Source organism: Plectropomus leopardus, chromosome 14 (genome assembly GCF_026936395.1).
Source record: "Plectropomus leopardus strain MGB_pleo_1.0 chromosome 14, ASM2693639v1, whole genome shotgun sequence".
In the NCBI taxonomy this organism is placed as follows: Eukaryota; Metazoa; Chordata; class Actinopteri; order Perciformes; family Serranidae; genus Plectropomus; species Plectropomus leopardus.
The window spans coordinates 292,501-320,000 of NC_142189.1; the positions used below are offsets into that span (position 1 = coordinate 292,501).

Consider the following 27,500-nt stretch of genomic DNA (forward strand, 5'->3'; position numbering starts at 1 on the left):
TTTCTGTTCCATGTTCTAACATGCTTTGGTTATAGCAGATGTTGTTGTAGTTCTAACAGCTGTTGTTGTTGTGGTTCTAACAGCTGTTGTTGTTGTTGTGGTTCTAACAGCTGTTGTTGTTGTTGTTGTGGTTCTAACAGATGATGTTGTTGTTGTTGTGGTTCTAACAGCTGTTGTTGTTGTGGTTCTAACAGCTGTTGTTGTTGTTGTTGTTGTTGTTGTGGTTCTAACAGCTGTTGTTGTTGTTGTTGTTGTGGTTCTAACAGCTGTTGTTGTGGTTCTAACAGATGATGATGTTTTTGTGGTTCTAACAGCTGTTGTTGTTGTTGTGGTTCTAACAGATGATGATGTTGTTGTGGTTCTAACAGCTGTTGTTGTTGTTGTGGTTCTAACAGCTGTTGTTGTTGTGGTTCTAACAGCTGTTGTTGTTGTTGTGGTTCTAACAGCTGTTGTTGTTGTGGTTCTAACAGCTGTTGTTGTTGTTGTGGTTCTAACAGCTGTTGTTGTTGTGGTTCTAACAGATGATGTTGTTGTGGTTCTAACAGCTGTTGTTGTTGTGGTTCTAACAGATGATGTTGTTGTTGTGGTTCTAACAGAGGTTCTGGAGGAGGCTCTGGTGGGTTCTGACCCTGAAGGTCCTCTGTGTGAGCTGCTGTTCTTCTTCCTGTCGGCCATCTTTCAGGCTCTGGACGAGGAACAGGAGGACGTCAACAAAGACCAGGTCGAAGGTCAGTGAATGTGTGTGTATAATGTGTGTAATTTGTGCTGTTGTTTATGTGCAGGCCTGTGTGTGTGTGTGTGTGTGTGTGTGTGTATGTGTGTAATTTGTGCTGCTGTTTATGTGCAGACCTGTGTATGTGTGTATAACGTGTGTATTCTTTGCTGCTGTTCATGTGCAGACCTGTCGGAGGCTCTTGATGACGACTCTGACACGCTGCCGTCAGCTCTGAGCGCCGTGGCGGCGCTGGCGGCAGCCTGGTCTCAGCTGCATCAGGGCTGCGGTCTGAAGCAGCTGGACCTGGACAGCTGCACGCTGTCTGAGATCCTGAGGCTGCACATCCTGGCGTCTGGCGCCGACTGTTACCACGGCAACGCCAAGTTCCGCTACCAGAAGCAGGGCGGCTTCACGCTGATGGACGACCCGTGCGTCGAGCTGCGCGTGAACGAGCCGGCGCTGCTGAAGAGGCTGACAAGCACCGCTGTGTACGACCTGACGCCAGGTCAGCCAACACCACTGCTACTGATCCGTGATCAGTTATTGATCAGTTAGGGATTAGTTATGATCTGTGTGTGTGTGTGTGTGTGTGTGTAGGGGAGAAGCTGAGGATCCTGCAGGCTCTGGTGGGGAAGCTGCTGACGTTGGCGTCCTGCAGAGATCTGATCGAGGACTGTGTGGAGGAGCAGAGAGCCGCCAGACAGGAACTGAGAGAGATCAGGGCTGAACAACACCGCCGAGACCGCGAGGAGGCGGCACATAGGTACACACACACACACACACACACACACACACACACACACACACACACACACACACACACACACACAGAGGTGTACAGTGTGTGTGTGTGTGTGTGTGTGTGCAGATTGAGGCTTTACAGGAAGAAGAACGAGTTGAATGTAAACAGTCTGATCACCTCCTCGACTCCTGTTCAGGGTGCGTCTGCGTAAAGAGGAGCGGCTGAGGGAGCAGGAGCAGAGGATGAGGGAGAAGGTGGAGAGACTGAAGGAGCAGGAGGTGAAGGGAGGACTCCCAGCAAACAGGTAGACACACTCCCAGCGTCTCTGTTAGTGTTACCATGCTCTTCCTTCCTGAGGTTTCTTCCTTGTTCCCGTCACAGGGGTTGTTTTTCGGGAGTTTTTCCTGGGCTGATGTGAGGGTCAAACCGAGTTTTGTGAAAATGGGCTCTATAAATAAAAGGGACTTGACTTGACTTGACTCTTATTCTGAAAATCCAACACGTGTTGAGTGTAAAAACAGAAACGTTTGAAATATTAACTGACGAGAGAGAAGTGAAGGGGTTAAAGTTTGAAGTGAAAGGTTAAAGCTGCTGCAGCTCATCAGTGTGAAGCTGTTAAACTTTTTTCAATTTCAAATTCGGTTTTATTTCTAAAGCCCATTATCACAAAACAGTTTGCCTCAGAGGGCTTTACAGCAGGCACCCTCCCTCTGCAAAAACAAAGTTCAGTTAGAGTGTAAACAGCTTCACTGATGAAGTTCAGACGGTCAGAGTGTCGGTTCAGGTCACACTCAAGAAAACCACCAACTGTGTGTATTTATGTGTGTGTGTGTTTGTGTGTGTAGTGAGGCTCCCGTAGAACACACTGAGGAAGACGAGGAGCAAAACTCTTCATCCAGCAACAAGAAGATGAAAGGTAAGAGGAAAAGCATCAGTGTAAACTTTCAGCTTTGGCAAAAAATGTTGAGGACAGTCTCATACGTCTGTCCCACCAAAATATGTGCGTGCACACGGGCTTTTCAAACACGGGTAAACACGCTAAACTCTCACCTGAGAGCCATGCTGCAGCACACCGGTGTGTGTGTGTGTGTGTGTGTGTGTGTGTGTGTGTGTGTGTGTGTGTGTGTGTGTGTGTGTGTGTGTGTGTGTGTGTGTGTGTGTGTGTGTGTGTGTGTGTGTGTGTGTGTGCGCGCGCGTGTGTGCGCGCGCGCGCATGCGTGTGAGAGAGAGACGCCACAGACAGGCTGGAGAACATGTCAACAGAAGACAGCCGCAGGAACAGAGGCTTCAGTCACCTTTATCATCCCTGACGAGTTTATTCCCCTCACAATCAACTCCACTGTTCTCCTCCTCTCTGCTGAGTCACTGGAGTCTCCTCCGAGTGTCACCTCCTCTCTGCTGAGTCACTGGAGTCTCCTCCGAGTGTCTCCTCCTCTCTGCTGAGTCACTGGAGTCTCCTCCGAGTGTCTCCTCCTCTCTGCTGAGTCACTGGAGTCTCCTCCGAGTGTCTCCTCCTCTCTGCTGAGTCACTGGTGTCTTCTTTGTCCTCCAGCTAAAGTGAACCACAAGGACGGACAGACGACCTCTGACCCCAAACCTCCATCCTGCCCCCCCCCCAGCCTGAGTGCGGAGGAGCAGGAGAGAGAGCACGAGAAGGTGCGTCTGATGTTCACTGGGATGGCTGCTGGTCCCCAGTGAGGGACAGCTGACCAGTCTGAACCATCTGTCACCACGGAGCTGGAGTCATGTGACCTGAGTGTGTCGTTTGCTCCGCAGGTTCGAGAGCTGCAGGAGCGGATCCAGAAGGCGGCCGCCTGCACCTGCCTGCTCCCTCTGGGCAGAGACCGTCTGTACCGCCGCTACTGGCTCCTCCCCTCGGCTGCCGCCCTGTTGGTGGAGGACGACTGCTTCGGCCTGACGGAGGACATGCTGCAGCCACGCCCTGCGCAGCACGCCACCGCCACCAAGGAGGAAGAGGAGATGAAGGAGGTGAAGGAGGAGGAGGAGGAGGTGAAGGAGGAGCCGGCTGAGGGGAGGTGAGTCCCTCAGTCTGTTGAACACGAGGAGCTCAGGTGTTCTGTTTCTAATGACCATCTTCCTCCTCCACAGCGCCGGCTCAAGCCCTGCCCCCCTCTACACCTGCGGGCCGCCCGTCAAACGACCCAATCAGTGGTCGTTCTACAGCTCCATGGAGGACGTGGATCAGCTGATCGAGGCGCTGAACCCCCGAGGTCACCGAGAAAGCAGCCTGAAGGAGGCGCTGCTGCAGGAGAGAGACCGCCTGACGCACCTGCTTCAGAGCTGTGACATCACCAAGTACACCTACACAGGTAAAAACACCTGCCCAGGTAAATATATACACCTGCACAGGTAAATACACCTGCCCAGGTAAATATATACACCTGCATAGGTAAACATATACACCTGCCCAGGTAAATATATACACCTGCATAGGTAAACATATACACCTGCACAGGTAAATATATACACCTGCATAGGTAAACATATACACCTGCACAGGTAAATATTTACACCTACACAGGTAAATATGTACACCTGCACAGGTAAATATTTACACCTACATAGGTACATGCAGCTGCACAGGTAAATATAAACACCTTCACAGGTAAAAACACCTGCACAGGTAAATATATATTAAGGTTAAAACACAGGAAAATGTACATAGGTAAATACATACAATAAATACAGGTGTAGTTCCACAGGTAAACACTGTAAACACTCACCTGTCCTCTTTGTCCAGATGACCCCGAGTCGTCCCGGTCTGTCCCAGAATGCACTGCTGCAGCTGAGACTGTGATGGAGGGCAGACTGAGAGACCTGCTGCTGGACATCGAGGACAGGATCCACCAGGGAACTCTGGGAACTCTGAAGGTACACTGACACACCTGGCTGACCACACAGAGAGCCAATCACAGCAGGGAACCTCACTCAACCTGTCTGTCTGCTCTCAGGTGATGGACAGACAGGTGTGGCGCTCAGCGCTGGAAACAGGAAACTATGAGTTGCTGAGTTCTGACGGCAGAGACAACGGAGGGATGAACGGACGAGTGGAGGCCATGGAGGTGGACTCACCTGCACACCTGAGAGCCAGAGACAGGTACAGAGACAGACAGAGACACAGACACAGTCAGTAGTTCTGTTGTTCTGCAGGAAAAACTCATCAACTGAACTGTTAAAGGTTTATTTTTAATTCTTTAATTAATGGAGATCGCTCCAACATAGAAACATAGAGCAGCTTATATGTTTATAGGTCCACTGTGTGTGTGTGTGTGTGTGTGTGTGTGTGTGTGTGTGTGTGTGTGTGTGTGTGTGTGTGTGTGTGTGTGTGAGATAGGCTGCAGGAGCTGAGGTGTGACGGCATGGCGGCGGGCAGCGGCAGCGGGACTCCTCAGATGGTCAGCAGCTCCGTACGGATCCTGGCTCAGGCGCTCGCTCACATCGAGCAGGGCATCGAGAGACGCTTCCTCAAAGCTCCGCTGGGTGAGTCTCCACCTGTCTCCTGGAACTGCCTGGAATATTCTGAAAAAGTCTGGAACAGTATCTGAGGTTGTTTCCAGCGGCTGTGTATGAACAGACCATAATACTCAGTCAGCTGTGAGCTGGATGCTAGAAGCAGCTGAGGGAACTGTAGTCAGGGCTGACATCAACAGGTGTGTGTGGCTCCGCCCCCACAGGTGACGAAGACTCAAAGAAAGAGCAGAAGACTAAGAAGAGCAAGAAGAGGGACGAGGACCAGGCCAGTGATGGTAACATCCTCATTAATGACATTATTATTATTATTAACAACACTATGAATTCAAGCTTTGCTTTTATCAGTAGAATCAGATTCAACAGCTGTAAACTCTCTGTCTGTCTGTCTACGTCTGTCCCCCTGTCTCTGTGTCTGTCCCTCAATCCCTGTCAGATGGCAGTGACAGTGGACGGGTTAGTAAGACGGTGTTGGAGCGATGGAGGGAGTCTCTGCTGTCCTGCTCCAGTTTGTCTCAGGTCAGAAAGTTATTAAATTCTAAAAAAAAATGTATTTACTCATCACAGTTATCAATATATCAAATAATCATTTACGTCTTCATCTGATTATTGACACTCTGTGTGTCCAGGTGTTTGTCCACCTGTCCACTCTGGAGAGAAGTGTCCTCTGGTCTCGCTCCATCCTCAACGCTCGCTGCCGCATCTGCAGACGCAAAGGAGATGCCGACAACATGCTGCTGTGTGACGGCTGTGACCGAGGACACCACACCCACTGTCTGAGGCCCCGCCTCAAGGTACTGACCACACCCCCACTGTCTGAGGCCCGCCTCAAGGTACTGACCACACCCCCACTGTCTGAGGCCCCGCCTCAAGGTACTGACCACACCCCCACTGTCTGAGGCCCGCCTCAAGGTACTGACCACACCCCCACTGTCTGAGGCCCCGCCTCAAGGTACTGACCACACCCCCACTGTCTGAGGCCCCGCCTCAAGGTGCTGACCACACCCCCATTGTCTGAGGCCCCGCCTTAAGGTACTGACCACACCCCCACTGCCTGAGGCCCTGCCTCAAGGTACTGACCACACCCCCACTGTCTGAGGCCCCGCCTCAAGGTGCTGACCACACCCCCATTGTCTGAGGCCCCGCCTTAAGGTACTGACCACACCCCCACTTTCTGAGGCCCCGCCTCAAGGTACTGACCACACCCACTTTCCGAGGCCCCGCCTCAAGGTAAAGGGGGGTCAGAGCCATACTAAAGTGGGATCAGGGCCACAGTAAAGTGCGTCAGAGATGCTCACAGTGTCACGTGTTCTGTCGGTTTCAGTTGGTTCCAGAAGGCGACTGGTTCTGTCCAGACTGTCGACCCAAACAGAGATCCAGCCGCCTCCCGTCCCGTCAGCGCTCCTCCATTGATAAGGAGGATGAGGAGGAGGAGCAGGATGAGGAGAAGGAGGATGAGGAGGAGTCAGAAGAGGAGGAGGAGTCAGAAGAGGAGGAGGTGTCAGAGGAGGAGGAGGAGGAGGAGGAGGAAGAAGTAGTGACGTGAGTGTGTAAACATCCTGTCGCTGTTTGACTAACTGAGATCTGCTGAAACTTCAGTGTCTTTTCTCTCTATTTCTGCAGCACCAAGAAAAGCGTGGCCCCGCCCCTGAAAGGCAAAAGCCAACAGGCTCCGCCCCCTAAAGGCAAGACTCAACCAGCCACGCCCAGAGGTCAACAGGCCCCACCCTCTAAAGGAAAGAGCCAGCAGACCACGCCCAAAGGTCAACAGGCCACACCCAAGAGCAGCACGGCCACCTTCGCAGGGAAAAACTCGTCAGCCTCCAAGTCAGTATCTGATCCCAGTTTACTGTAGCTCTGATCCCACTTTACTGTAGCTCTGATCCCACTTTCATGGTGGCCACTTCAACATTATTACAAGATTCAACATTTCCCAAAACAAGTTACATTTCCCAAAACATTTCAGTGTCTTCCAGAACAAAACAAAACACTTCAACATTTCCTGAAACACCTCAGCATCCCCCAAAACATTCACGTTTCCAAACTTCATCTGCCAAAACCCTTCAACATTTCCATAAACATTCCACATTTCCCAAAACACATAAATGTTTGCCAAAAACACTTTCTCTCCCAAAACCCTTTAGCATTCCCCAAAACGCATTAACATGTCACATGTAACATACTGAAGAGTTTTTAGGAGATGTTGTGTTGTGACCCTCAGGGCTGCCGTACACAATCACAGGTCCTCAGGAAAGAAGGCCACGCCTCCTGCAGCGAAGGCCAACTCGTCTGCAAGTAAAGCCCCGCCCCGCTCCGGGAGTCGGAACAGCGGCCGTCTGAGCCACGAGATCCTCACACCAAATGGCAACGCCCGAACCTCATCTGGTCAGAGCGAGTCCCGCAAGAGACCATCTACAGGTAGGAAAGGGTTAACACCTGCTGGTGTACACTGCAGTAAAATATCATCACTAACTCCTCCTCTCTGCTCCGCCCCCCAGATGTGACTCCTCCCCCTAAACCCCCCAGGCCCGTCCTCCCCCCTCCTTCATCGCCATCATCGTCCTCGTCTAGCCGCCGCTCATCCGGCAGGAACCACGGTGTCCACGAGCTGTCGGCCTGCGAGCAGCTGACCGTGGAGCTCGTCAGACACCCAGACAGCTGGCCCTTCATGAAGCTGGTGTCCCGCACACAGGTACACACACACACACACATCTACACACACACACATACACACACATATCTATACACACACACACACACACACATACACATACACATACACACACACACACACACACACACACACACACACACACACACACACACACACACACACACACACACACACACACACACACACACATACACACACACACACACACACACATACACACACACACACACACACACACACACACACACACATCCACACACACACACACACACACACACACACACACACACACACACACACACACACACACACACACACACACACACACACACACACACACACACACACACACACACACACACACACATCTACACACACATCTACACACACACACACACATCTACACACACACACACACACACACATACACACACATATCTACACACACACACACACACACACACTTGATACTCGGGTACACTCGGGTTAATATGTACGATTCTGAGTTCACCTGTCTGTGTCTCACCTGTCTGTGTCTCGCCTGTCTGTGTCTCACCTGTCTGTGTCTCGCCTGTCTGTGTCCCGCCTGTCTGTGTCCCGCCTGTCTGTGTCCCACCTGTCTATGTCTCACCTGTCTGTGTCTCACCTGTCTGTGTCCCACCTGTCTGTGTCTCACCTGTCTGTGTCTCACCTGTCTGTGTCTCTCAGGTCCCTGACTACTATGACATCATCAAGAAGCCAATCGCCCTCAGCACCATCAGAGAGAAAGTCAACAACTGTGAATATAAGACGGCAGGTGAGGACGCGCACACACACACACACACACACACACACACGTCTGTGTTGCCATGGTAACTAATGAGTCAGTGGATGGAAGGGGGGCAGAGGCGGCCGATCATTTAAAGGAGATCTGCGCTCTCAACCAGCGTCTTTTAAGTCCAGTCGTGGACGTGAGCTGTGGACGGATAGAGGACCCGTTTTTGTCTTCGGGGTCAAACCTGTGAGCCAATGAGTGAGTTAGAAACAGGTGACGTCAGCTGTTTTCCAGAAACGTCACATCTGTGTTTGTACTGGAGTGACAGGTGAGCATGAGGCTGCGTGAGCCACGCAGGTGAGGACGTTTGATGAAACAACAGGTGTGGGAGCGCCGCTCGTTTCCGGAAATGAAAATCATCATCCGACATAAACCGAGGTTTCTTTAAGAAGCGCATTATCCAAATTGAACATTTGGCCCGACAACGTGTCCTGGAGCCTTTAAAGTTTAATCGTGTCTCCGTGTGAGTTCGGAGGGTCGGTGCGGCCGACGTCAGCCAGGAAATCATCAGAACTGAATTCTACATTTTGACAAAGATTGGTTCCAAATGTCGGTTATCGGTGTGTGTGTCAGCAAGAGATGAGTAGAATGAGGATCAGTGCTCAGCAGGCACCGTCAGAAGACCTCCACCTGACGGAGGCTCAGTGAAGACTAAAGTAACGCTGTCTCTCTGTCTGTCTCTGTCTGCAGGCGAGTTTGTCTCTGACGTGGACCTGATGTTCTCGAACTGTCTTCAGTACAATCCTCGCCACACCAACGAGGCGAAGGCGGGACAGCGGCTGCAGCAGTTCTTCCAATCAGAGCTCAGCAGGCTCGGCCTATCAGAGCGCAGCGCCGCCCCGCCCACCAAACGGTCCCGACACTGAACCAAACCGCCGCTCTGACCTCACCGCCGTCCACTCTGCTTATCGATCCCTCCTCAGGCTCCTTGTGACCTTTGACTCCGTCAGCTGCGTTCCGGACCAGCTGACATCAGCAACAGGAGCGCCGAAGTCAAAGGTCACGAGGGCCGACTGGAACACCTGGTCTGTGTTTACCTGGTCACATGACCCAGAGCTCCTCCCTTTAACGCTCTGAAACCTGATTGGCTAGATTTCTTTAAAAATAGAGAAGAAGAAGAAGACAACGAGCGGCTGAAGAAACGGACCCAAAATGAGCTGAAAATCTGTGAAAAGTCTGAAAAAGGCCTGAAAATAATAAAAAAATAAAAGTCAGAATCAGAAAAAACAAACGAGGAGCGGAAAATCAGCCGCAATGATTTCTAAAGAAAAGTAAATAAGTATATTTTCTGAATTATAGATTTATAAATATAGTTTTGTCAACATTTCTCATTTTTTAAAACGCTGAGTTTCAGGGCATCTTCTCGTCTCCGCTGACGCGTCCCCCGCAGTCTGTGGGACATGTCCTGCCAAGTGTCTTGTTGATTGAAAGAGTTAAATGTTCGAGAGGCGTGTGAATGCGGCGAGAGACACCTGAAGTCATCCAGGACTCAAAGGGTTAAAAACCACACGACCTATCGCTGTGAGGTCATCGACCCGTGAGGTCATTGACCCGTGAGGTCATCAACACCGTCAAGACTTCCTGTGAGACGCCGGTGGTCAGGGCGTCCACTTCCTGTCTACGTTTGTGGACAGACGGACAAGTAGCAGACATTCCTGTGGTGCTGGAGGACAGTAGAGACAGACATTAGAGACATTAGAAACATTAGAGACAATAGAGACAGAGACATAAGAGACAGTAAAGATGGACTCTAGAGACAGAGACAGTAGAAACAATAGAGGTGGACAGTCGAGACAAACAATAGAGACAGACAAATGGTAGAGACAGAGCCATTGGAGACAGAAGACACATTAGAGAGGGACAGTAGAGATATTAGAGACAGACAATAGAGACATTAGAGACAGGCAGAAGACACATTAGAGAGGGACAGTAGAGATATTAGAGACAGACAATAGAGACATTAGAGACAGGCAGAAGACACATTAGAGAGGGACAGTAGAGATATTAGAGACAGACAATAGAGACATTAGAGACAGGCAGAAGACACATTAGAGAGGGACAGTAGAGACATTAGAGACAGGCAGAAGACACATTAGAGAGGGACAGTAGAGACATTAGAGACAGACAGAAGAGACATTTAGAGACGGACAGTAGAGACATCAGAGACAGTAAAAACCACTCCTCTCAGAGTTGAGCGTTGCACTGAGGTTAAAAATCTCCCATCAGGCCGTTTGTTTTTCGCTCAGGGACAGATTCTCCGTCAGATAAAGACGTTTCGGTGCAGCTGGTTCTTACTGATGCAGAGCATCGCCACGGCAACAAGGCTCCTGGCTGATGCCCAAATAAGAGACTCTAACAGCCCTTTGCTAAAGGGACAGTCCAACATGTCCGGGAGCGTGAGACGGAGACGCCGTCCTCAGAGATGACCCGAACACGGTGTACTGTCCCTTTAAGAGCCGGAGCCGCCCCGCGGCCTCTGTGGATTTGTAGTTTTTGTATTTTTGACTACTGCCATGTTTTTGTTTTTCCTGCTTTAGGCTGTTTTTGTTAGACAACTTCTTCTGTGGTGTTAGTGTGACTGCTGCAGCTCAGTCCGAGTGTGTGTGAGTACGTGTGTGTGAGAGTGTGTGTGTGTGTGCGTGTGAGAGTGAGTGTGTATGTGTGTGTGTGCGCATGAGAGTGTGTGTGTGCGTGTGCGAGTGTGTGTCTATGTCTATGTGTGCGTGTGTGTCTATGTGTGTGCGTGTGAGAGTGTGTGTGCGTGTGTGTCTATGTGTGCGTGCGTGTGAGAGTGTGTGTGTGCGTGTGAGAGTGTGTGTGTGTGTGTGCGTGTGAGAGTGTGTGTGTCTATGTGTGCGTGTGTGTGTGTGTGTGAGAGAGTGTGTGTGTGTGTGTGTGTGTGCGTGCGTGTGAGAGTGTGTGTGCGTGTGAGAGTGTGTGTGTGTGTGTGCAGCTGTACACTACACTGGAGCCGCTGCATATTTATTTAGCTGTTTGTTGTTTTTATTTATGACTGATAGAAGCTTCCTGAGGCTGTTTGTTTGTTCTCGTCAAAATAAATAAACTTTTATAACCAGCTGCTGACTCATCATGAGCTGCTCACACACACTCACACACACACTCTCACACACACACACACACACTCTCACACACACACACGATTCCTCAGAATCTGATAGCTGATTACTGATGTTTGTGTTTAGAGAGTAAAGAAGTATTTTAAAGTATCTGAGGCAGTAAAAGTACTTGCATGTGAATACTTGAACAGACTGTAGTTGAACTGAAACAGTAAAATAACTGAAGTGTGACCTGATGAAGATATTGATCCAGCTGAAGTTACCACGTATTTCCCTCCAGATGTCCATCGTCTGTCCTGCATACCTGTCTGTGTAGATATGTATGTATACATACATATGTATACATGTATACATATGTATACATATGTATGTATACATACATATGTATATATATATATATATGTATGTTCATCCATATATTTGTATGTATGTATGCATATATACATACAAATATATACATATGTCTATGTATGTTCATCCAAATATTTGTATACATAGACATATATGTGTAATTGTATATACAGTATATTTATGTTTATACATAGACCATATGTATACATACACATGTGTATACATGTGCCTATATACACACATATATACATACAATCTACATGTTAACATTAACACATCCGCCCATGTCTATTACTGCACCCCCTCTCCCTCCCCCTCTGTCCCCCCCCCTGTCTCCTCCCCTCCTCTCTCCTCCCCTCTGCGCCCCCCCCTCTCCCTCCCCCTCTGTCTCCTCCCCCCTCCTTTCTCCCTCCCCTCCTCCTCCTCCTGCTCCTCCTGCTCCGGTCGGACGGCCACATTCCCCGCTACCTTTCACCCCGGAGAAACCCTGATCTGACGGCGAAGCAGCGCGGACAAACCCCGGGACAACATGGTAAGAAGCTCCGGAGCCTCTCCCCGGACTCTGCTGCTGAATGTAGCCGGGGCAGGGCGCGGTGAGGCGGGCTGCGGCCGGCCGGGGGACCGTTATGTGGCTCCGCTGGTAGCGTGTTAGCCAGCATGGCTGCCGCTCCGTTTCTCCGCCGCTCCGCCCGGTAGTCGGTCTGAGCCGCTCCCTGACCCAGCCTGCGGTACCGGTCTGTGGTCCGGGGACAGCACCGGGTGGTTTTCTGAATGTTTGAGTGTAACGGTCCGTGTTCCGCGCCGGGCCGGGCCGGGCCGGGCCTGCCCCCAGGCCGTGTGGCCCGGGGCGGCCATCTTATCCCCGCTGTGGTCCCGCTGGGCTGACCGGCCCGCGGCCCGCTGCCCCCGGACACACCGACACACCGGCCCGGAGCACCGGAGCACCGGAGCACCGGGGCCCAGCGAGCCGTGGGAGCCGGGTCAGCAGGCCCGGTTTATTCCCGGTACCGTTAGTTAGACACACACACACACACACACACACACACACACACACACACACAGACAGACAGTGACTCTGCAGTCTGTGTGTGTGTGTGTGTGTGTGTGTGTGTGTGTGTGAAGGCCTGCAGTAACTCTTAATAACCAGTCAAACCAGCACAGAACCAGTTTATTCAGAGTTAATGAAAGTTTATTTATAACTGATTTTCTGATCGCTGATCGATCCGCTGATCGTCGATCAGTTTATTGTTTGATGTGTTAAAGTGATGAAAATTAAATTAATTTAACTATGAAATCAAACAGAATCAATCAGCTGAATAACTCAGCTGATCAATAATTTGATCAATAACTGTCTGTCTGCTATGCAGCTCCTTTAAAGTCACTTAAAATTAATTTTTAAAATATGAAAATGAATAAAAAGTCTTAAATTAAAACTTTTCTAATTTTCACAAAAACTGGATTGAATTTAATTTCTCAATCTTTAACTTGTGTTAAAACTTTTCTGGCATTAAAGTTTATATTTAAGTCAATCAATCAGATCAATTAAAAATATCAATAATTGTTGACCAAAAATACTTCTCAAAGAGATTTTTTTTTCTTAAAACTGTGATGAATGAAAAAGTGTCGACATCTGAAAACCATCAAAGATTAAATCTCCTGTTTGAAGATTTCAGTGACCGAGTAAAAATCTATGTTTTATTGATCCAATGTATCAGAGTAAAAATCTATGTTTTATTGATCCAATGTATCAGAGTAAAAATCTATGTTTTATTGATCTAATGTAGAATCATAAAATAAAAGTTGGTAGAAATATAAAAACTCCAGCAAAGTACAGATACTCCCAACAAATATCTAAATAAATCAACAAAGTTTTATTCGGCTACTTTTTTTACATTGTACCTCGCCCCAAACAGGAATAATTAAATCAAAAAAGTTAAGATTAATTCACTAATATAAAAATATTAGTGAATTATTAAGGCATAAATATGTTCATAAAGTCACAACAAAAATGGGGACAAACAGAATTCTGAGTCTTCGTCTGAAGCTCAGTGAGTTTAGTTTGTCGGCTGATTAAATAAAATAAAAAATAAAATCGCATCTTTTTAATGAAATGATTGAAAGTAGCAGGAAATGAAACATCTCTTCAATCAGTGATGAAATCAGTGATCTTTGTTTATTTCAGCTGATTCATCAGCTGACTATGACATCATCAGTGATGTCACACTGACAGAGGCTCCACTCTGATGTTTGATTGGATAAATGAATTAATCAATAGTTTCGATTATTAATCAGTGTTTGTTAAGTCTGAGCGATAACAGAAAAAAATCTGATATTCAGATATTGACCAAAATTAGATTCATGCAATTATCAGGGCTTTTTTTTTTTTTAAGAAAAATAAAAAGGTTCAAACATTATTTTCAAAATTTGCCTTTTTTCCCCTATGGGCTCAAATGCTTTAAAAAAACTGCCAAAAACATTTAAAAAAGCCAAAAGTTTTTCCTCAACATCATTAAAAACAAACTTACAAAAAGTATTCGAAATGTTTTCTTTAAAATTGTTTTAAAAAATCACTGAAATGTTTTCTTTAAAAATCACTAAAACATGGGAGAAAAAGCTATCGTAAAAAAATGACATAAATATAAAGTGCCAGAATGTTTTGTTAAAAATTGCCTAAACTTTTTAAAGAAAAGAAAAATGCCAAAAGAAATTTAATAGTCAAAAAGAAAATTAAAAAAGTGCACTTTTTTTGTAGCAAAATCTTTTCAATCAAAACAATTTAAAAAAAAACAACAATTTTTCGAGAAACATGCCTTCGAATGTAGTTTTTCTTTAAAAAGCAGGACTATAATATATACAAATGCATCAATTTAAAGTTGTCTGTCCCTCCCCTAAAGCTAAAATAAAAGCATCAGTCCCTCCACAGCCCCCCCACCCCCCCATAAATAACTAACAGTCCCTAAATTATATTTAAATATTCAGTTGTAATCCTCTTCTGGATTCACTGTTTTAATAATAAATGTTTTGCCTCAAAGTCCTGGAAAAGTCCTGGAAAACGTGTGTATGAACTGTGATGTAATGGAGGGGAGATTAGCAGGTAAAGTACTCGAGTACTTCAGTAAATGTGTTTATCTGAGCGGACCCTTTATGAACGTGTGTGTGTGTGTGTGTGCGTGTGCGTGCGTACGTGTGCACGTACCTACAGGCGTCAGGTGTGACAGTGAACGATGAGGTCATCAGGGTGTTTAACGACATGAAGGTGAGGAAGAGTTCGACTCAGGAGGAGGTGAAGAAGAGGAAGAAGGCGGTGCTGTTCTGCCTCAGCGAGGACAAGAAGAAGATTATCGTGGAGGAGGGGAAGCAGATCCTGGTGGGCGACATCGGCGAGACCGTGGACGACCCCTACGCCTGCTTCGTCAAGCTCCTCCCCCCCGAGGACTGCAGATACGGCCTGTATGACGCCACCTACGAGACCAAGGAGTCCAAGAAGGAGGACCTGGTCTTCATCTTTTGGTACTGCAGCTCCTCCTCCTCTGCACCTCCTCTGTCACTGCACCTTCTCTGTCACTGCACCTCCTCTGTCACTGCACCTCCTCTTTTACGGCACCTCCTTCTCTTCCACACAACTGTAAATGGCTGGATTTATATTTATTTTATTGTTGATTTTAAAGAGAAACTACCTTCAAAGTAATCAGCTATGATCAATGATCAGTTGTGATCAATGATCAGCTGTGATCAGCTGTGATCAGCTGCGCTCTATGATCAGCTGTGATCAGCTGTGATCAGCTGCGCTCTATGATCAGCTGTGATCAGCTGTGATCAGCTGTGATCAATGATCAGCTGTAATCAGCTGTAATCAGTGATCAGCTGTGATCAATGATCAGCTGTGATCAGCTGCGCTCTATGATCAGCTGTAATCAGTGATCAGCTGTAATCAATGATCAGCTGTGATCAGCTGTAATCAGCTGTAATCAGTGATCAGCTGTAATCAATGATCAGCTGTGATCAGCTGTGATCAGCGATCAGCTGTGATCAATGATCAGCTGTAATCAGTGATCAGCTGTGATCAGCGATCAGCTGTGATCAATGATCAGCTGTAATCAGCTGTAATCAGTGATCAGCTGTGATCAATGATCAGCTGTAATCAGCTGTAATCAGCTGTAATCAGTGATCAGCTGTGATCAGTGATCAGCTGTGATCAGCTGTAATCAGCTGTAATCAGTGATCAGCTGTGATCAATGATCAGCTGATTGTGATCAGCACTAGGGGGCTGCAGGAGCGTGTGTGTGGTTTTGGGTGCAGCGTGCGGTGCAAAGCAGCGTGGCGGCTGACTTCCTGTTGTGTGTCTCAGGGCTCCGGAGAACGCTCCTCTGAAGAGTAAGATGATCTACGCCGCCTCCAAAGATGCCATCAAGAAGAAGTTTACAGGTGAGTTATCGGAGGCTCAAATTACAGGAAGTCTAGGTGCAGCTGAGGGGGCGGGGCCTCAGCAGTGCACGAAGCAGAAAAATCTCCGAATCTACGAGTCCGTCGGGCTCCAGAGACTAACGCCAGAAATTCGCCATCAGCTGCGCGTGAACATCGCTGAACCTGCTGTTGTTGTCTTTTGGCGCCGTGTTCACACGTCAGAGAGCGGCGCTGCTCGGCTGCGTCTCAGCTGCAGCGCGTCCGGAGAATCGATGACTCTAGTTTGCGTCGTACGTTCGCCGGCAGAAGCAAACGGTGAAAATGGTGTTTTGATGATTATATTGACTCTGTTCTTCATTTTACTTTAAAAGTCTGTCAGAGACGAGGAAACACGAAACCGTCTGTTTTACTCACGCTTCGCTGCTTCCATTTCAAAATAAAAGCCCTCTGACACGAGGCATTTTATTGTGAAACATTAGCAGCATTAAGTTTTTGAGGTTTTTTTTTTTAAGTTTTTTTATCGTTTTTAATGGACAGGACAGTTGGGGGGGGGCAGTGCAGCAAAGGTCCGAGGCCGGAATCAAACCCGCGACCGCTGCGGTGAGGACTCGGCCTCTGTACATGGGGCGCCGCTCTGTCCACTGAGCCACCAGGCACCATGAATGAAGTTTTTTAATGTGGAAATACAGAACTCAGGCTGCCACGCTGTTGGCGTGAACGCAGCCAGCGTGAAACATGCCGCGGTTCAGCGACGCCGCGGTCACGAACTGCTGACACAGCCGGTGTGTTTCTAGCTGCGGCGGCTGAGTGTCCCCAGCGGTATCTTCTGCCGGCGGAGCGACTCACTTCTAGATGAGCGCCTCGATAACGTGATGGCGGCCGAAGACGTAATCCTGCGGCTCCTTTAGACTTTCCAAAAGTTCCCAAAGCGGATGGATTGAGTTAAACGGTGAAATGAGACATTTTACTCACAAAGAGTTAAGTCGCCGAATTAAAAATAACATCAAATTCTAAAAGAAACGATTCAATAAACAAAACAAACAAAAACACGATGAAGCGTTTCTGTCAGAACATCGAGTTTCACTGGAACCTCCTCAGCACAGTCTCCACTGCTCCTCCTCCTCTCCTTCACCTCTTCCTCCTCCTGACCCCCGGCTGACCTCAAGTGCATGTCCTCCTCTCCTCTCCTCCTCTCCTCTCCTCTCCTCTCCTCCTTCTCTCCTCCTCTCCCTCCTCTCCACTCCTCCTCCTCCTCCTCTCCTCCTCCTCCTCCTCCTCCTCCTCCCTCCTCCTCCTCCTCCTCCTCCTCCTCCTCCTCTCCTCCTCCTCCTCCTCCTCCTCCTCCTCCTCCTCCTCCTCCTCCTCCTCCTCCTCCTCCTCCTCCTCCTCCTCCTCCTCCTCCTCCTCCTCCTCCTCCTCCTCCTCCTCCTCCTCCTCCTCCTCCTCCTCCTTCTTCTCCTCCTCCTCCTCCTCCTCCTCCTCCTCCTTCTCCTCCTCCTCCTCCTCCCTCCTCCTCCTCCTCCTCCTCCTCCTCCTCCTCCTCCTCCTACTCCTCCTCCTTCTCCTCCTCCTCCTCCTCCTCTCCTCCTCCTCCTCCTCCTCCTCCTCCTCCTCCTCCTCCTCCTCCTCCTCCTCCTCCTCCTCCTCCTCCTCCTCCTCCTCCTCCTCCTCCTCTCCCTCCCCTCCTCTCCTCTCCTGTCCTCTCCCCCTCCTCCTCCTCCTCCTCCTCCTCCTCCTCCTCTGCTCTCCTCCTCCTCCTCCTCCTCCTCCTCTCCTCCTCCTCCTCCTCCTCCTCCTCCTCTCCTCCTCCTCTCCCCTCCTCTGCTCTCCTCCTCCTCCTCCTCTCCTCCCTGACCCCTGGCTGACCTCAGGTGCGTCTCCTCCTCAGGTATCAAACACGAGTGGCAGGTGAACGGGCTGGACGATATCCAGGACCGCAGCACGCTGGCGGAGAAGCTTGGCGGGAACGTGGTGGTGTCTCTGGAGGGCAAACCGCTGTGATGAGGCGGCGGCGAGCCGAGCGGAGCCAAGCCAACCGCTGTGCCATCCGGACCGAAGCACCGCCCCCTCCCCGAACACCGCCGCTTCACTCAGCAGCTCGCTGTCCGTCTCATGTCCTGAAGGAGTTAGCGTCTTTAGGCTTTTGTTTTCTTTTTGTTGTTTTTGCTTTTTCCAACACGAAGGAGATCTCATTAACGTAACGATATGCAAGCCCCGCCCACTTTGTTGCCACATGACGATACACCACCAAAACCCCGCCCCCGGACGGTTGTCTCTCGCTCACAGCCAGAGTTTTGCCAAAAAGTCCATGTGAAGGAAGCAGCCACACGTGTTGGAGGCGAGCGCCGCGCCATGCCGCGAAGCTCTGCCTCCCGCCGCACACGGGTCATGACGCTTTTTACATATGACTTTATTTATTATTGTAAAGTGTTGTTTCTTCTCCGGTATGTTCCCAGCAGGCACACTCAGCGTTAGACTATGCATCAGAGGAAGAGGAGGGTGAGGAAGAGGATGATGATGATGGCGTGCTGACACACTACAGCTTCGTTTGTTTACCTCAGTCTCATTCTAGCTGTTTGGTCGTCGCCTTACTTTCAGTTTGAATGTAACCGTCACACCACGTAGTTAGAGTGCACTTTTATTTTGTAAAGACACACTACAGGAAGCAGATTTGACCCCAGCAGTGAGAGACGACCCCACGACAACAACAAACAACAACAACAACAACAACAACAACAACAACAACAGACAACAAGAACACAACAACATCTGGAGCCTTAAAGTGGAACGTTGTTTCTGAGATCACAGGAAGCCACTTTGCAATAAAAGCCTGTGGCAGATCTGACGAGTCCCGCCTCCTCTCTGCCTCCACCAATCACAGAGCAGCTCGCTCACCGCTCAGGTTCTACCTTCTGTCTGTTCCCATCAGTCAGGTTCTATGTTCTGTCTGTTCCCATCAGTCAGGTTCTATGTTCTGTCTGTTCCCATCAGTCAGGTTCTATGTTCTGTCTGTTCCCATCAGTCAGGTTCTATGTTCTGTCTGTTCCCATCAGTCAGGTTCTATGTTCTGTCTGTTCCCATCAGTCGGGTTCTATGTTCTGTCTGTTCCCATCAGTCAGGTTCTATGTTCTGTCTGTTCCCATCAGTCAGGTTCTATGTTCTGTCTGTTCCCATCAGTCGGGTTCTATGTTCTGTCTGTTCCCATCAGTCGGGTTGGCCTTTTTTTGGCCTTTTTTTCTGTAAAATTATTGGCAATCATTCTTCAGTTCTTGGTAATTTTTGAAACATTTTTTCGTTCTTTAAGATATAAGAGAATTCTTTAAAAAACGTTTTGCTTTTTTTCTTTGAAAAATGTTCAGAAGTGAGAGCGTTTATCCGGCTGCTCTGTGGACACATAAACACACATGACGACACCACAAGTGTCAGTGCTGACCTCCTGAGTGAGTGTGCTGACTAACTTCCTGTCTGAGTGATGCAGCAGAAGAAAGACAAACAGACGGCGACTCAGATCAGAATCTGATCCTCCTGCTGCTGCGATTAATGGACCAAACACATGTTTGTGAGACCACGTCACCACAGGGACACACACTGAGGACACACACTGAGGACACACACTGAGGACACACACTGAGGGACACACACTGAGGACACACACTGAGGGACACGCACTGAGGGACACGCACTGAGGGACACGCACTGATGGACACGCACTGAGGGACATGCACTGATGGACACGCAGTAATGGACACACACTGAGGGACACACACTGAGGACACACACTGAGGGACACGCACTGAGGGACACACACTGAGGACACACACTGAGGGACACACACTGATGGACACACACTGAGGACACACACTGAGGGACACGCACTGAGGGACACGCACTGAGGACACACACTGAGGACACGCACTGAGTGACACACACTGATGGACACGCACTGATGGACACGCACTGAGGGACACGCACTGAGTGACACACACTGATGGACACGCACTGATGGACACGCACTGATGGACACGCAGTGATGGACACACACTGAGGGACCCACACTGAGGACACACACTGAGGACACACACTGAGGGACACACACACTGATGGACACGCAGTGATGGACACACACTGAGGGACACACACTGATGGACACACACTGATGGACACGCAGTGATGGACACACACTGATGGACACACACAGCAGCTGCACAAACACTACACACCCTGTGCCACACTGTCTCTCATACTATATAAAGTAAAATAAGTGATGCTAATTAAAATAAAACTGAACAAAGTAAAGAAAATAAGACAAAGTAAAGTTAAATTAAAACTGAGCAAAATAACCGATAAAGTTAAAAAAATATAAATTAGAGTAAATAAAATATAATCAAGTAAAATAAGATTATGTAAAACAAAATAGAATTAAATGAAGTAGAATAAGACATTAAAAAATAAAGTAAAATAAAACAATAAAATTAAGTCAGTAAAGTAGAACAAAGTAAAGTAAAATGAAGTTAAGAAACACAAAAATAAAGTATAATACAATAAAATAAAACAAAATAAAATAAGAAATGATGAAGTGTAAAATGAAACATACATACAAATAAAGTAAAACAATAAAATAACATAAAAATGAAAGAGAATTAGAATAAAACTTCAAGTAAGATAAAAAAAACAATAGAATAAAGTAATGTTAAATTATATAAAATGAAACAGTAAAATAAAACAAAGTAAAATAATGTGCAACAATAATGTAAAAATTAAAAATTAAAAAAAAGAGTTAAATAAAACATAACAAAGTAAAGTAAAATGAAGTAAAACAATAAAGTAAAAATAAAATATAATAAAGTAAATAAAATATGGTAAAATGAAAGGGGAAAATGTAAAATAAAACAGAATTGAGTAAAGTAAAAAAAAAAACATGAAGGTTAAATAATATAAAATGAAGTAGAGTTAAATAAAACATAAAGTAAAGTAAAACAATAAAGTAACTAAAATGAAATAGAATTTAGTTAAATAAAATTTCAAGTAGATTAATACAAAACAATAAAATAGAATGAAGTGATGTTAAATAATTTAAAATGAAACAGTAAAATAAAACATCATGAAGTAAAATAGTAAGACAATAAAATATAGTAAAAATGAAATAAATAAAATAAGGTAAAATGAAAGGAGGAACTGTAAAATAAAACATAAATAAAAATAAAATATAATGAAAAAATAAATAATAAAATAAAATAACTGTCCTGCTGTTTGTTTTGAATTTGTTCCATGACGTCAGTCCGGCCGCGGTGACGTCACGGCACTTCCTGTCTCCACCCGTGAGCAGCCATGATGGTGGGTTTGTGTCTCCTCTCTCCTCTGTCTCCTCTTTCTGTCTCTGTCCCCCCGGTACCGAGCCCCGGCGAGCCGCCGGTGCCGCGGCGAGCCGCCGGTGCTCCGGTGTGTGTGTCGGTGTGTGTGTTGGTGAGTTCCAGTCGGCGTTAGCCGCCGTTAACGGCTCCGTGTGTCTGTGTCTCTGCAGCAGGAAGGACTGGACGACGGACCCGACTTCCTCTCCGAGGAGGACCGGGGGGTAAGTACCGGAGGACCTGTCCCCCTGCCTGTCTGTCCACCGGTCTGTCCCCCTGTCTGTCCACCGGTCTGTCCCCCTGTCTGTCCCCCTGTCTGTCCACCGGTCTGTCTGTGTCTCCGCTCTGCGTTCAGCTAAAGAAGCTAATTAGCCTTAGCAGCCCTGTTAGCCGTGTTGGCTAACGTTAGCGCGATGCTAACGGACTCCGGGACTGTCTGTCTGTGTCTCTGCCTTCGTGTCTGTGTCCCCGTGTCTCTGTCCCCGTGTCCCCGTGTCTCTGTCTGCCTGTTTGTCTGTCTGTCTTCTATATAACTGGTTGAACCAGCTGAGAGTCCGAACAGCTGTTAGCAGGCCGTTAGCTATAGAGCTAACAGGATGCTAACAGTGTGTTTCAGCTTATTAACGTGTTTTTGTTCCTGATGTGAATGATCAGTTCAGACTGTCACATGACTCTGACACACACACACACACACACACACACACACACACACACACACACACTCAGTCACACACACACACACACACACACACACACACACACACACACACACACACACACACACACATTCACTCAGTCACACACTCACACTCAGTCACACTCAGTCACACACACACTCACACACACACACTTAGTCACACTCAGTCACACACACACACACATTCACTCAGTCACACACACACTCAGTCACACTCAGTCACACACACACACACACACACACACTCACACACACTCACACAGTCACACGCACACACACTCAGTCACACACACAGTCACTCAGTCTCACACACACACACACACACTCAGTCACACTCAGACACACACACACACACACACACACTCACACACTCAGTCACACTCAGACACACACACACACACACAGAAAAGTTTTTGTAAATTAAAATATACTCTAAAAATTGTGGAAAAGTCTTGACATATATTTTCACAAATCTGAAACCTTTGAAAAGGTTCCAAACCTTCAAAACTCACCAGAGATTTTTAGAAAGCCCAAAAATTAAAAGGAAAAAGCAGTGCGACATACTTTAAATAAAATTTTAAAAATCGCCATTTTTTTCATAACATTCAAATTTTTTTTCTTTTAAAGAGAAATATTCTGCCAAAATTTTTGGAAGCAATTACATAAAATATTTTGATGATTTAGATTTTTTTGTTTGTTTATTTATTTGTTTTGTTTTCTTTGAAATTTTGTGGTAATTTTTTCAAAGGAAAGTTGTCCTTATAACATTTTTGCCAATCTTTTAAGAAAACATTTTGGTGATTTTTTTTTCCTTTAAAGTTTTGGGGGATTTTGAAGAAAGCACTATTATTATGTTTTCGTTTTTTTCTTTTAAAGAGTTTTAAAGAGAACATTTTGGTGACTTTTTTTTCTTATTAAATTTGTGATGATTTTTAAAGAACCCTCAGCCGCAGGTTTGGATGGAAATAAACGGTCCAAAATCAGGTTTGTAAATAAGAGCGGACTCCGTTTGTGTTGGTGGGAACGAGGTCTGTGTCTGCTGATGGGTGGTTGTGGTGCATTATGGGATATGTGTTGTGTGTCCTGCAGCCGCGGGCGGTGAACGTCGACCTGCAGACGGACGCCACGCTGCAGGTGGACATCTCTGATGCTCTGAGCGAGCGGGACAAGGTCAAGTTCACCGTCCACACCAAGGTGAGACAGCTGCTGTCTGTCCCTGTGTAAGAGACCACCGTACGGAGGACACGTTGGACTCTGGTGATGTCATGATTAGTGGCTGCAGGACGTGTGATGATGTACTTCCTGTCTCCACAGAGCACGCTGCCGAACTTTAAGCAGAACGAGTTCTCGGTGGTCCGACAGCACGAAGAGTTCATCTGGCTGCACGACTCGTTCGTGGAGAACGAAGAGTACGCAGGATACATCGTAAGAACACACACACACGCAGATCAGTGTGTGACCGTCTGATGGTTGTTGTTGTTTATTGTTGTTTGTTGTTGTGTAGATCCCCCCTGCCCCTCCCAGACCGGACTTTGATGCGTCCCGAGAGAAGCTGCAGAAGTTGGGGGAGGGAGAAGGCTCCATGACCAAGGAGGAGTTCACCAAGATGAAGCAGGAGCTCGAGGCGTAGGTCCCTATTCTAACACTAACGCCACATCTGACCTCTGACCTCTGACCTCACTGACTGACTGTCCCTCCGCTGTGTGTCCTCAGAGAGTACCTGGCCATCTTTAAGAAGACGGTCGCCATGCACGAGGTCTTCCTGTGTCGTGTCGCGGCTCATCCTGTCCTCAGGAAAGACCTCAACTTCCACGTCTTCCTGGAGTACAACCAGGACGTGAGTCTCTGCAGACACCTCACAGACTGCCGGTCACATGACGCCTCACACACACACTCGGTCACACACACAGTCTCACACACACACACACACACACACACACACACACACACACACACATTCACTCAGTCACACACACACACTCAGTCACACTCACTCACACACACACACACACACACACACACACACACTCAGTCACACTCAGTCACACACACACACACACTCACACACTCACAGACCGCCGGTCACACTACGCCTCACAGACTGCCGGTCACATGACGCCTCACACACACACTCGGTCACACACACAGTCACACACACACACACACACACACACACACACACACACACACACACACACACACACACACACACACACACACACACACACACACACACACACATTCACTCAGTCACACACACACACTCAGTCACACTCAGTCACACACACACACACACACACACACACACTCACAGACCGCCGGTCACATGACGCCTCACAGACTGCCGGTCACATGACGCCTCACAGACTGCCGGTCACATGACGCCTCACAGACTGCCGGTCACATGACGCCTCACAGACTGCCGGTCACATGACGCCTCACACACACACTCGGTCACACACACAGTCTCACACACACACACACACACACACACACATTCACTCAGTCACACACACACACTCAGTCACACTCAGTCACACACACACACACACACACACACACACTCAGTCACACTCAGTCACACACACACACACACTCACACACTCACAGACCGCCGGTCACATGACGCCTCACAGACTGCCGGTCACATGACGCCTCACAAACACACTCGGTCACACACACAGTCACACACACACACACACACACACACATTCACTCAGTCACACACACACACACACACACACACACACACACACCCACACACACACACACATTCACTCAGTCACACACACACACTCAGTCACACTCAGTCACACACACACACACACACACACACACACTCACAGACCGCCGGTCACATGACGCCTCACAGACTGCCGGTCACATGACGCCTCACAGACTGCCGGTCACATGACGCCTCACAGACTGCCGGTCACATGACGCCTCACAGACTGCCGGTCACATGACGCCTCACAGACTGCCGGTCACATGACAGCAGGCGTGTGCTCAGAGTTGATGCTGCAGCTGCTCTCTCAGTCTGTACACGGTATGAACACAGCTGGGACATGCCACCTCTTCATCACTCTGCACTTTGACCTTTGACCCTCTCGCTCAAATATGTGTCACCGTACAAAATCTCAAAGCCTCTGCGAACTCAAAGCACCCAAAAACTTTAATGTGTAATTTGGGGTCTTTCAGGCAGAATAAAAAGCATCAGGAATTAGCCGTCATGAATCTCAATCCAAATCTGATTATTGTCATTTTAGGTTTTTCAGTCTCCGTGAAGAACGTGGTCACGTCCTCGAACGTGACGACGGAGCGTGCTCAGAGAGAACGCAGCCTGAGATGAATCGGCTCCATCGCTTACGTTTCGATCGGCTTCTGAAAAGGTTTAACTCCGTCTGCTGCTGGCGCAGACATGGATGGGGTTTAGGTCTTTCTAGGCGGACTGAGATGTTTGTGGATCGTGGTTCATCTGATTTTTAATAGATTCTGATCAGATTAGTTTGTAAATGTGTCGACTGAAGATCATCAGATGTTCTCACTTTACAGACCAAAGAGGATCTAAGGAGGAACCCTGGGGTTCTCCAGAGACGCGGTCCGTTCTGACAGAAGCTGAGGACAGACGTGTTCCCGCTCTGTGCTGCTGCTGTTCATTGATGTTGTTGGTGTTGTTGATGATGTTGCTGCTGTGTGACCTTTGACCTCTCCTGTGTGACAGCTGAGTGTTCGAGGGAAGAACAAGAAGGAGAAGCTGGAGGATTTCTTTAAGAACGTGGTGAAGTCGGCTGACGGCGTCCTGGTGGCCGGCGTCAAGGTGACACACTGAGGTCACAGTTTCTGAGTCAAGTGCTTCCTGTCTGTCAGTTTTCATCGTTGATTGTTTGTTTGTTTGTTTGTTTGTTTGTTTGTTTGTGTTCCAGGACGTGGACGACTTCTTCGAGCACGAGAAGACGTTCCTGTTAGAATACCACAACAGAGTGAAGGACGCCTCGGCCAAATCTGACCGAATGATCCGTTCGCACAAAAGTAAGAGTCGAGTGGTGTCAGAGAGAAGGCAGGTGCATCATGGGAAGTGTAGTATTTGGTGTGTTTGGACTAATAGCCATGTACTTGTGTTCAGACGCTGCAGATGACATCAACAGAATCGCCTCGTCTCTCTACACGTTAGGAACGCAGGACTCCACAGACCTCTGCAAGTACGAGCAAACACAAACCTCAACGCTCTGTTTTTAACCTGTCAACATGTGACATCACTTCCTGCTCTGGTTTCAGGTTCTTCCTGAAAGTGTCAGAGCTCTTTGAGAAAACCCGGGTATGTTTACTGCTGTCCACATATTTCTGGCCACATGAAGAGTTGTTATGTCCGATGAGACCTGTGACGTCTGTGTCATCGTTTGACAGAAAATCGAGGCTCGCGTGGCTGCGGATGAAGACCTGAAGCTGGCTGACCTGCTGAAATATTACCTGAGAGAGTCGCAGGCTGCAAAGGTGTGACGGATGCATCGTCTGTGTGTGTGTTCACCCATCTGCAGCTGTGTAGCAGCCGTCTGTGTGAACACTGCAGAGTGAGAGCCGCAGCTGTTCAGCCAGGCAGCTGCAACGCACTGCTCACACAGACTGTGTCCCTGAGGTCCTGCAGGACGCCCTCTGTGGGACTACAGTGTGTGTGTGTGTGGGTGTGTTTATGGTAATAAAGGGTGTGTGTGTGTGTGTGTGTGTGTGTGTGTGTGTGTGCGTGCGTGCGTGCAGGACCTGCTGTACCGGAGGAGTCGCGCTCTGGTTGACTACGAGAATGCTAACAAGGCTCTGGATAAAGCTCGGGCCAAAAACAGAGACGTCCTGCAGGCCGAGACCAGCCAGCAGCTCTGCTGCCACAAGTTCGAGAAGATCTCCGAGTCCGCCAAGCAAGGTCAGCCGAGTCGGCCGAGTCCTCATAGAGACTCGACAAACACTCGTCTGTCCGTTTGACTAACAGAGATTGTCTGACCGCAGAGCTCATCGACTTCAAGACGAGACGAGTCGCAGCTTTCAGGAAGAACCTGGTGGAGCTGGCAGAGCTGGAGCTCAAACACGCCAAGGTAACTCTGACCCCGCCTCCTCACCTGTGAGTCTCTGACCCCGCCCCTTCAACTGTGAGTCTCTGACCCCGCCCCTCTGTGTCTCACCTGTAGGGGAACCTCCAGCTG

At 48.2% G+C, this 27,500-nt stretch overlaps 3 protein-coding genes across 5 annotated transcripts in view; all 3 read left to right on the top strand.

Annotated features, from left to right (window-relative positions):
• baz1a (bromodomain adjacent to zinc finger domain, 1A) overlaps positions 1-11,510 on the top strand; it is an 18,757-nt gene extending 7,247 nt beyond the window's left edge. For both annotated transcript variants that reach the window (XM_088087088.1, XM_088087089.1), the window contains exons 10-29: positions 597-728; positions 900-1,220; positions 1,313-1,478; positions 1,654-1,761; positions 2,303-2,373; positions 3,010-3,113; positions 3,234-3,493; positions 3,567-3,787; positions 4,219-4,349; positions 4,430-4,575; positions 4,813-4,958; positions 5,153-5,224; positions 5,383-5,465; positions 5,576-5,740; positions 6,271-6,488; positions 6,570-6,773; positions 7,168-7,364; positions 7,445-7,638; positions 8,329-8,416; positions 9,125-11,510. In XM_088087088.1, the coding sequence (XP_087943214.1) occupies positions 597-728; positions 900-1,220; positions 1,313-1,478; positions 1,654-1,761; positions 2,303-2,373; positions 3,010-3,113; positions 3,234-3,493; positions 3,567-3,787; positions 4,219-4,349; positions 4,430-4,575; positions 4,813-4,958; positions 5,153-5,224; positions 5,383-5,465; positions 5,576-5,740; positions 6,271-6,488; positions 6,570-6,773; positions 7,168-7,364; positions 7,445-7,638; positions 8,329-8,416; positions 9,125-9,300 (3,203 nt within the window). In that variant the 3' untranslated portion in view covers positions 9,301-11,510. The remainder of the gene's footprint in view (positions 1-596; positions 729-899; positions 1,221-1,312; positions 1,479-1,653; positions 1,762-2,302; positions 2,374-3,009; positions 3,114-3,233; positions 3,494-3,566; positions 3,788-4,218; positions 4,350-4,429; positions 4,576-4,812; positions 4,959-5,152; positions 5,225-5,382; positions 5,466-5,575; positions 5,741-6,270; positions 6,489-6,569; positions 6,774-7,167; positions 7,365-7,444; positions 7,639-8,328; positions 8,417-9,124) is intronic.
• A 744-nt stretch (positions 11,511-12,254) lies between these two features.
• cfl2 (cofilin 2 (muscle)) lies at positions 12,255-19,111 on the top strand. Its single transcript, XM_088087131.1, has 4 exons — positions 12,255-12,394; positions 15,065-15,372; positions 16,211-16,287; positions 18,155-19,111. The coding sequence occupies exons 1-4, from the start codon at positions 12,392-12,394 to the stop codon at positions 18,265-18,267; spliced, it is 501 nt and encodes a 166-aa protein (XP_087943257.1). The 5' UTR covers positions 12,255-12,391; the 3' UTR covers positions 18,268-19,111.
• Positions 19,112-21,509: 2,398 nt separating this feature from the next.
• snx6 (sorting nexin 6) overlaps positions 21,510-27,500 on the top strand; it is a 6,673-nt gene continuing 682 nt past the window's right edge. Inside the window, exons 1-14 of one of the 2 annotated variants that reach the window (XM_088087123.1) lie at positions 21,510-21,600; positions 21,788-21,838; positions 23,401-23,505; positions 23,626-23,736; positions 23,816-23,937; positions 24,025-24,148; positions 26,033-26,128; positions 26,235-26,340; positions 26,435-26,510; positions 26,587-26,626; positions 26,716-26,802; positions 27,064-27,223; positions 27,307-27,392; positions 27,486-27,500. The exon at positions 27,486-27,500 is cut by the window's right edge and continues 682 nt beyond it. In XM_088087123.1, coding sequence (XP_087943249.1) covers positions 21,595-21,600; positions 21,788-21,838; positions 23,401-23,505; positions 23,626-23,736; positions 23,816-23,937; positions 24,025-24,148; positions 26,033-26,128; positions 26,235-26,340; positions 26,435-26,510; positions 26,587-26,626; positions 26,716-26,802; positions 27,064-27,223; positions 27,307-27,392; positions 27,486-27,500 — 1,185 coding nt within the window. In that variant the 5' untranslated portion in view covers positions 21,510-21,594. The remainder of the gene's footprint in view (positions 21,601-21,787; positions 21,839-23,400; positions 23,506-23,625; positions 23,737-23,815; positions 23,938-24,024; positions 24,149-26,032; positions 26,129-26,234; positions 26,341-26,434; positions 26,511-26,586; positions 26,627-26,715; positions 26,803-27,063; positions 27,224-27,306; positions 27,393-27,485) is intronic. The other variant, XM_088087124.1, reaches the window with a different exon arrangement.

What these genes read in the sequence shown, in the direction of transcription:
- cfl2 (XM_088087131.1), top strand. An exon ending in GACCTGGTCTTCATCTTTTG is followed by an intron (nt 15,373 to 16,210) that starts GTACTGCAGCTC and finishes TGTGTGTCTCAG; the next exon opens with GGCTCCGGAGAACGCTCCTC. An exon ending in CATCAAGAAGAAGTTTACAG is followed by an intron (nt 16,288 to 18,154) that starts GTGAGTTATCGG and finishes TCTCCTCCTCAG; the next exon opens with GTATCAAACACGAGTGGCAG.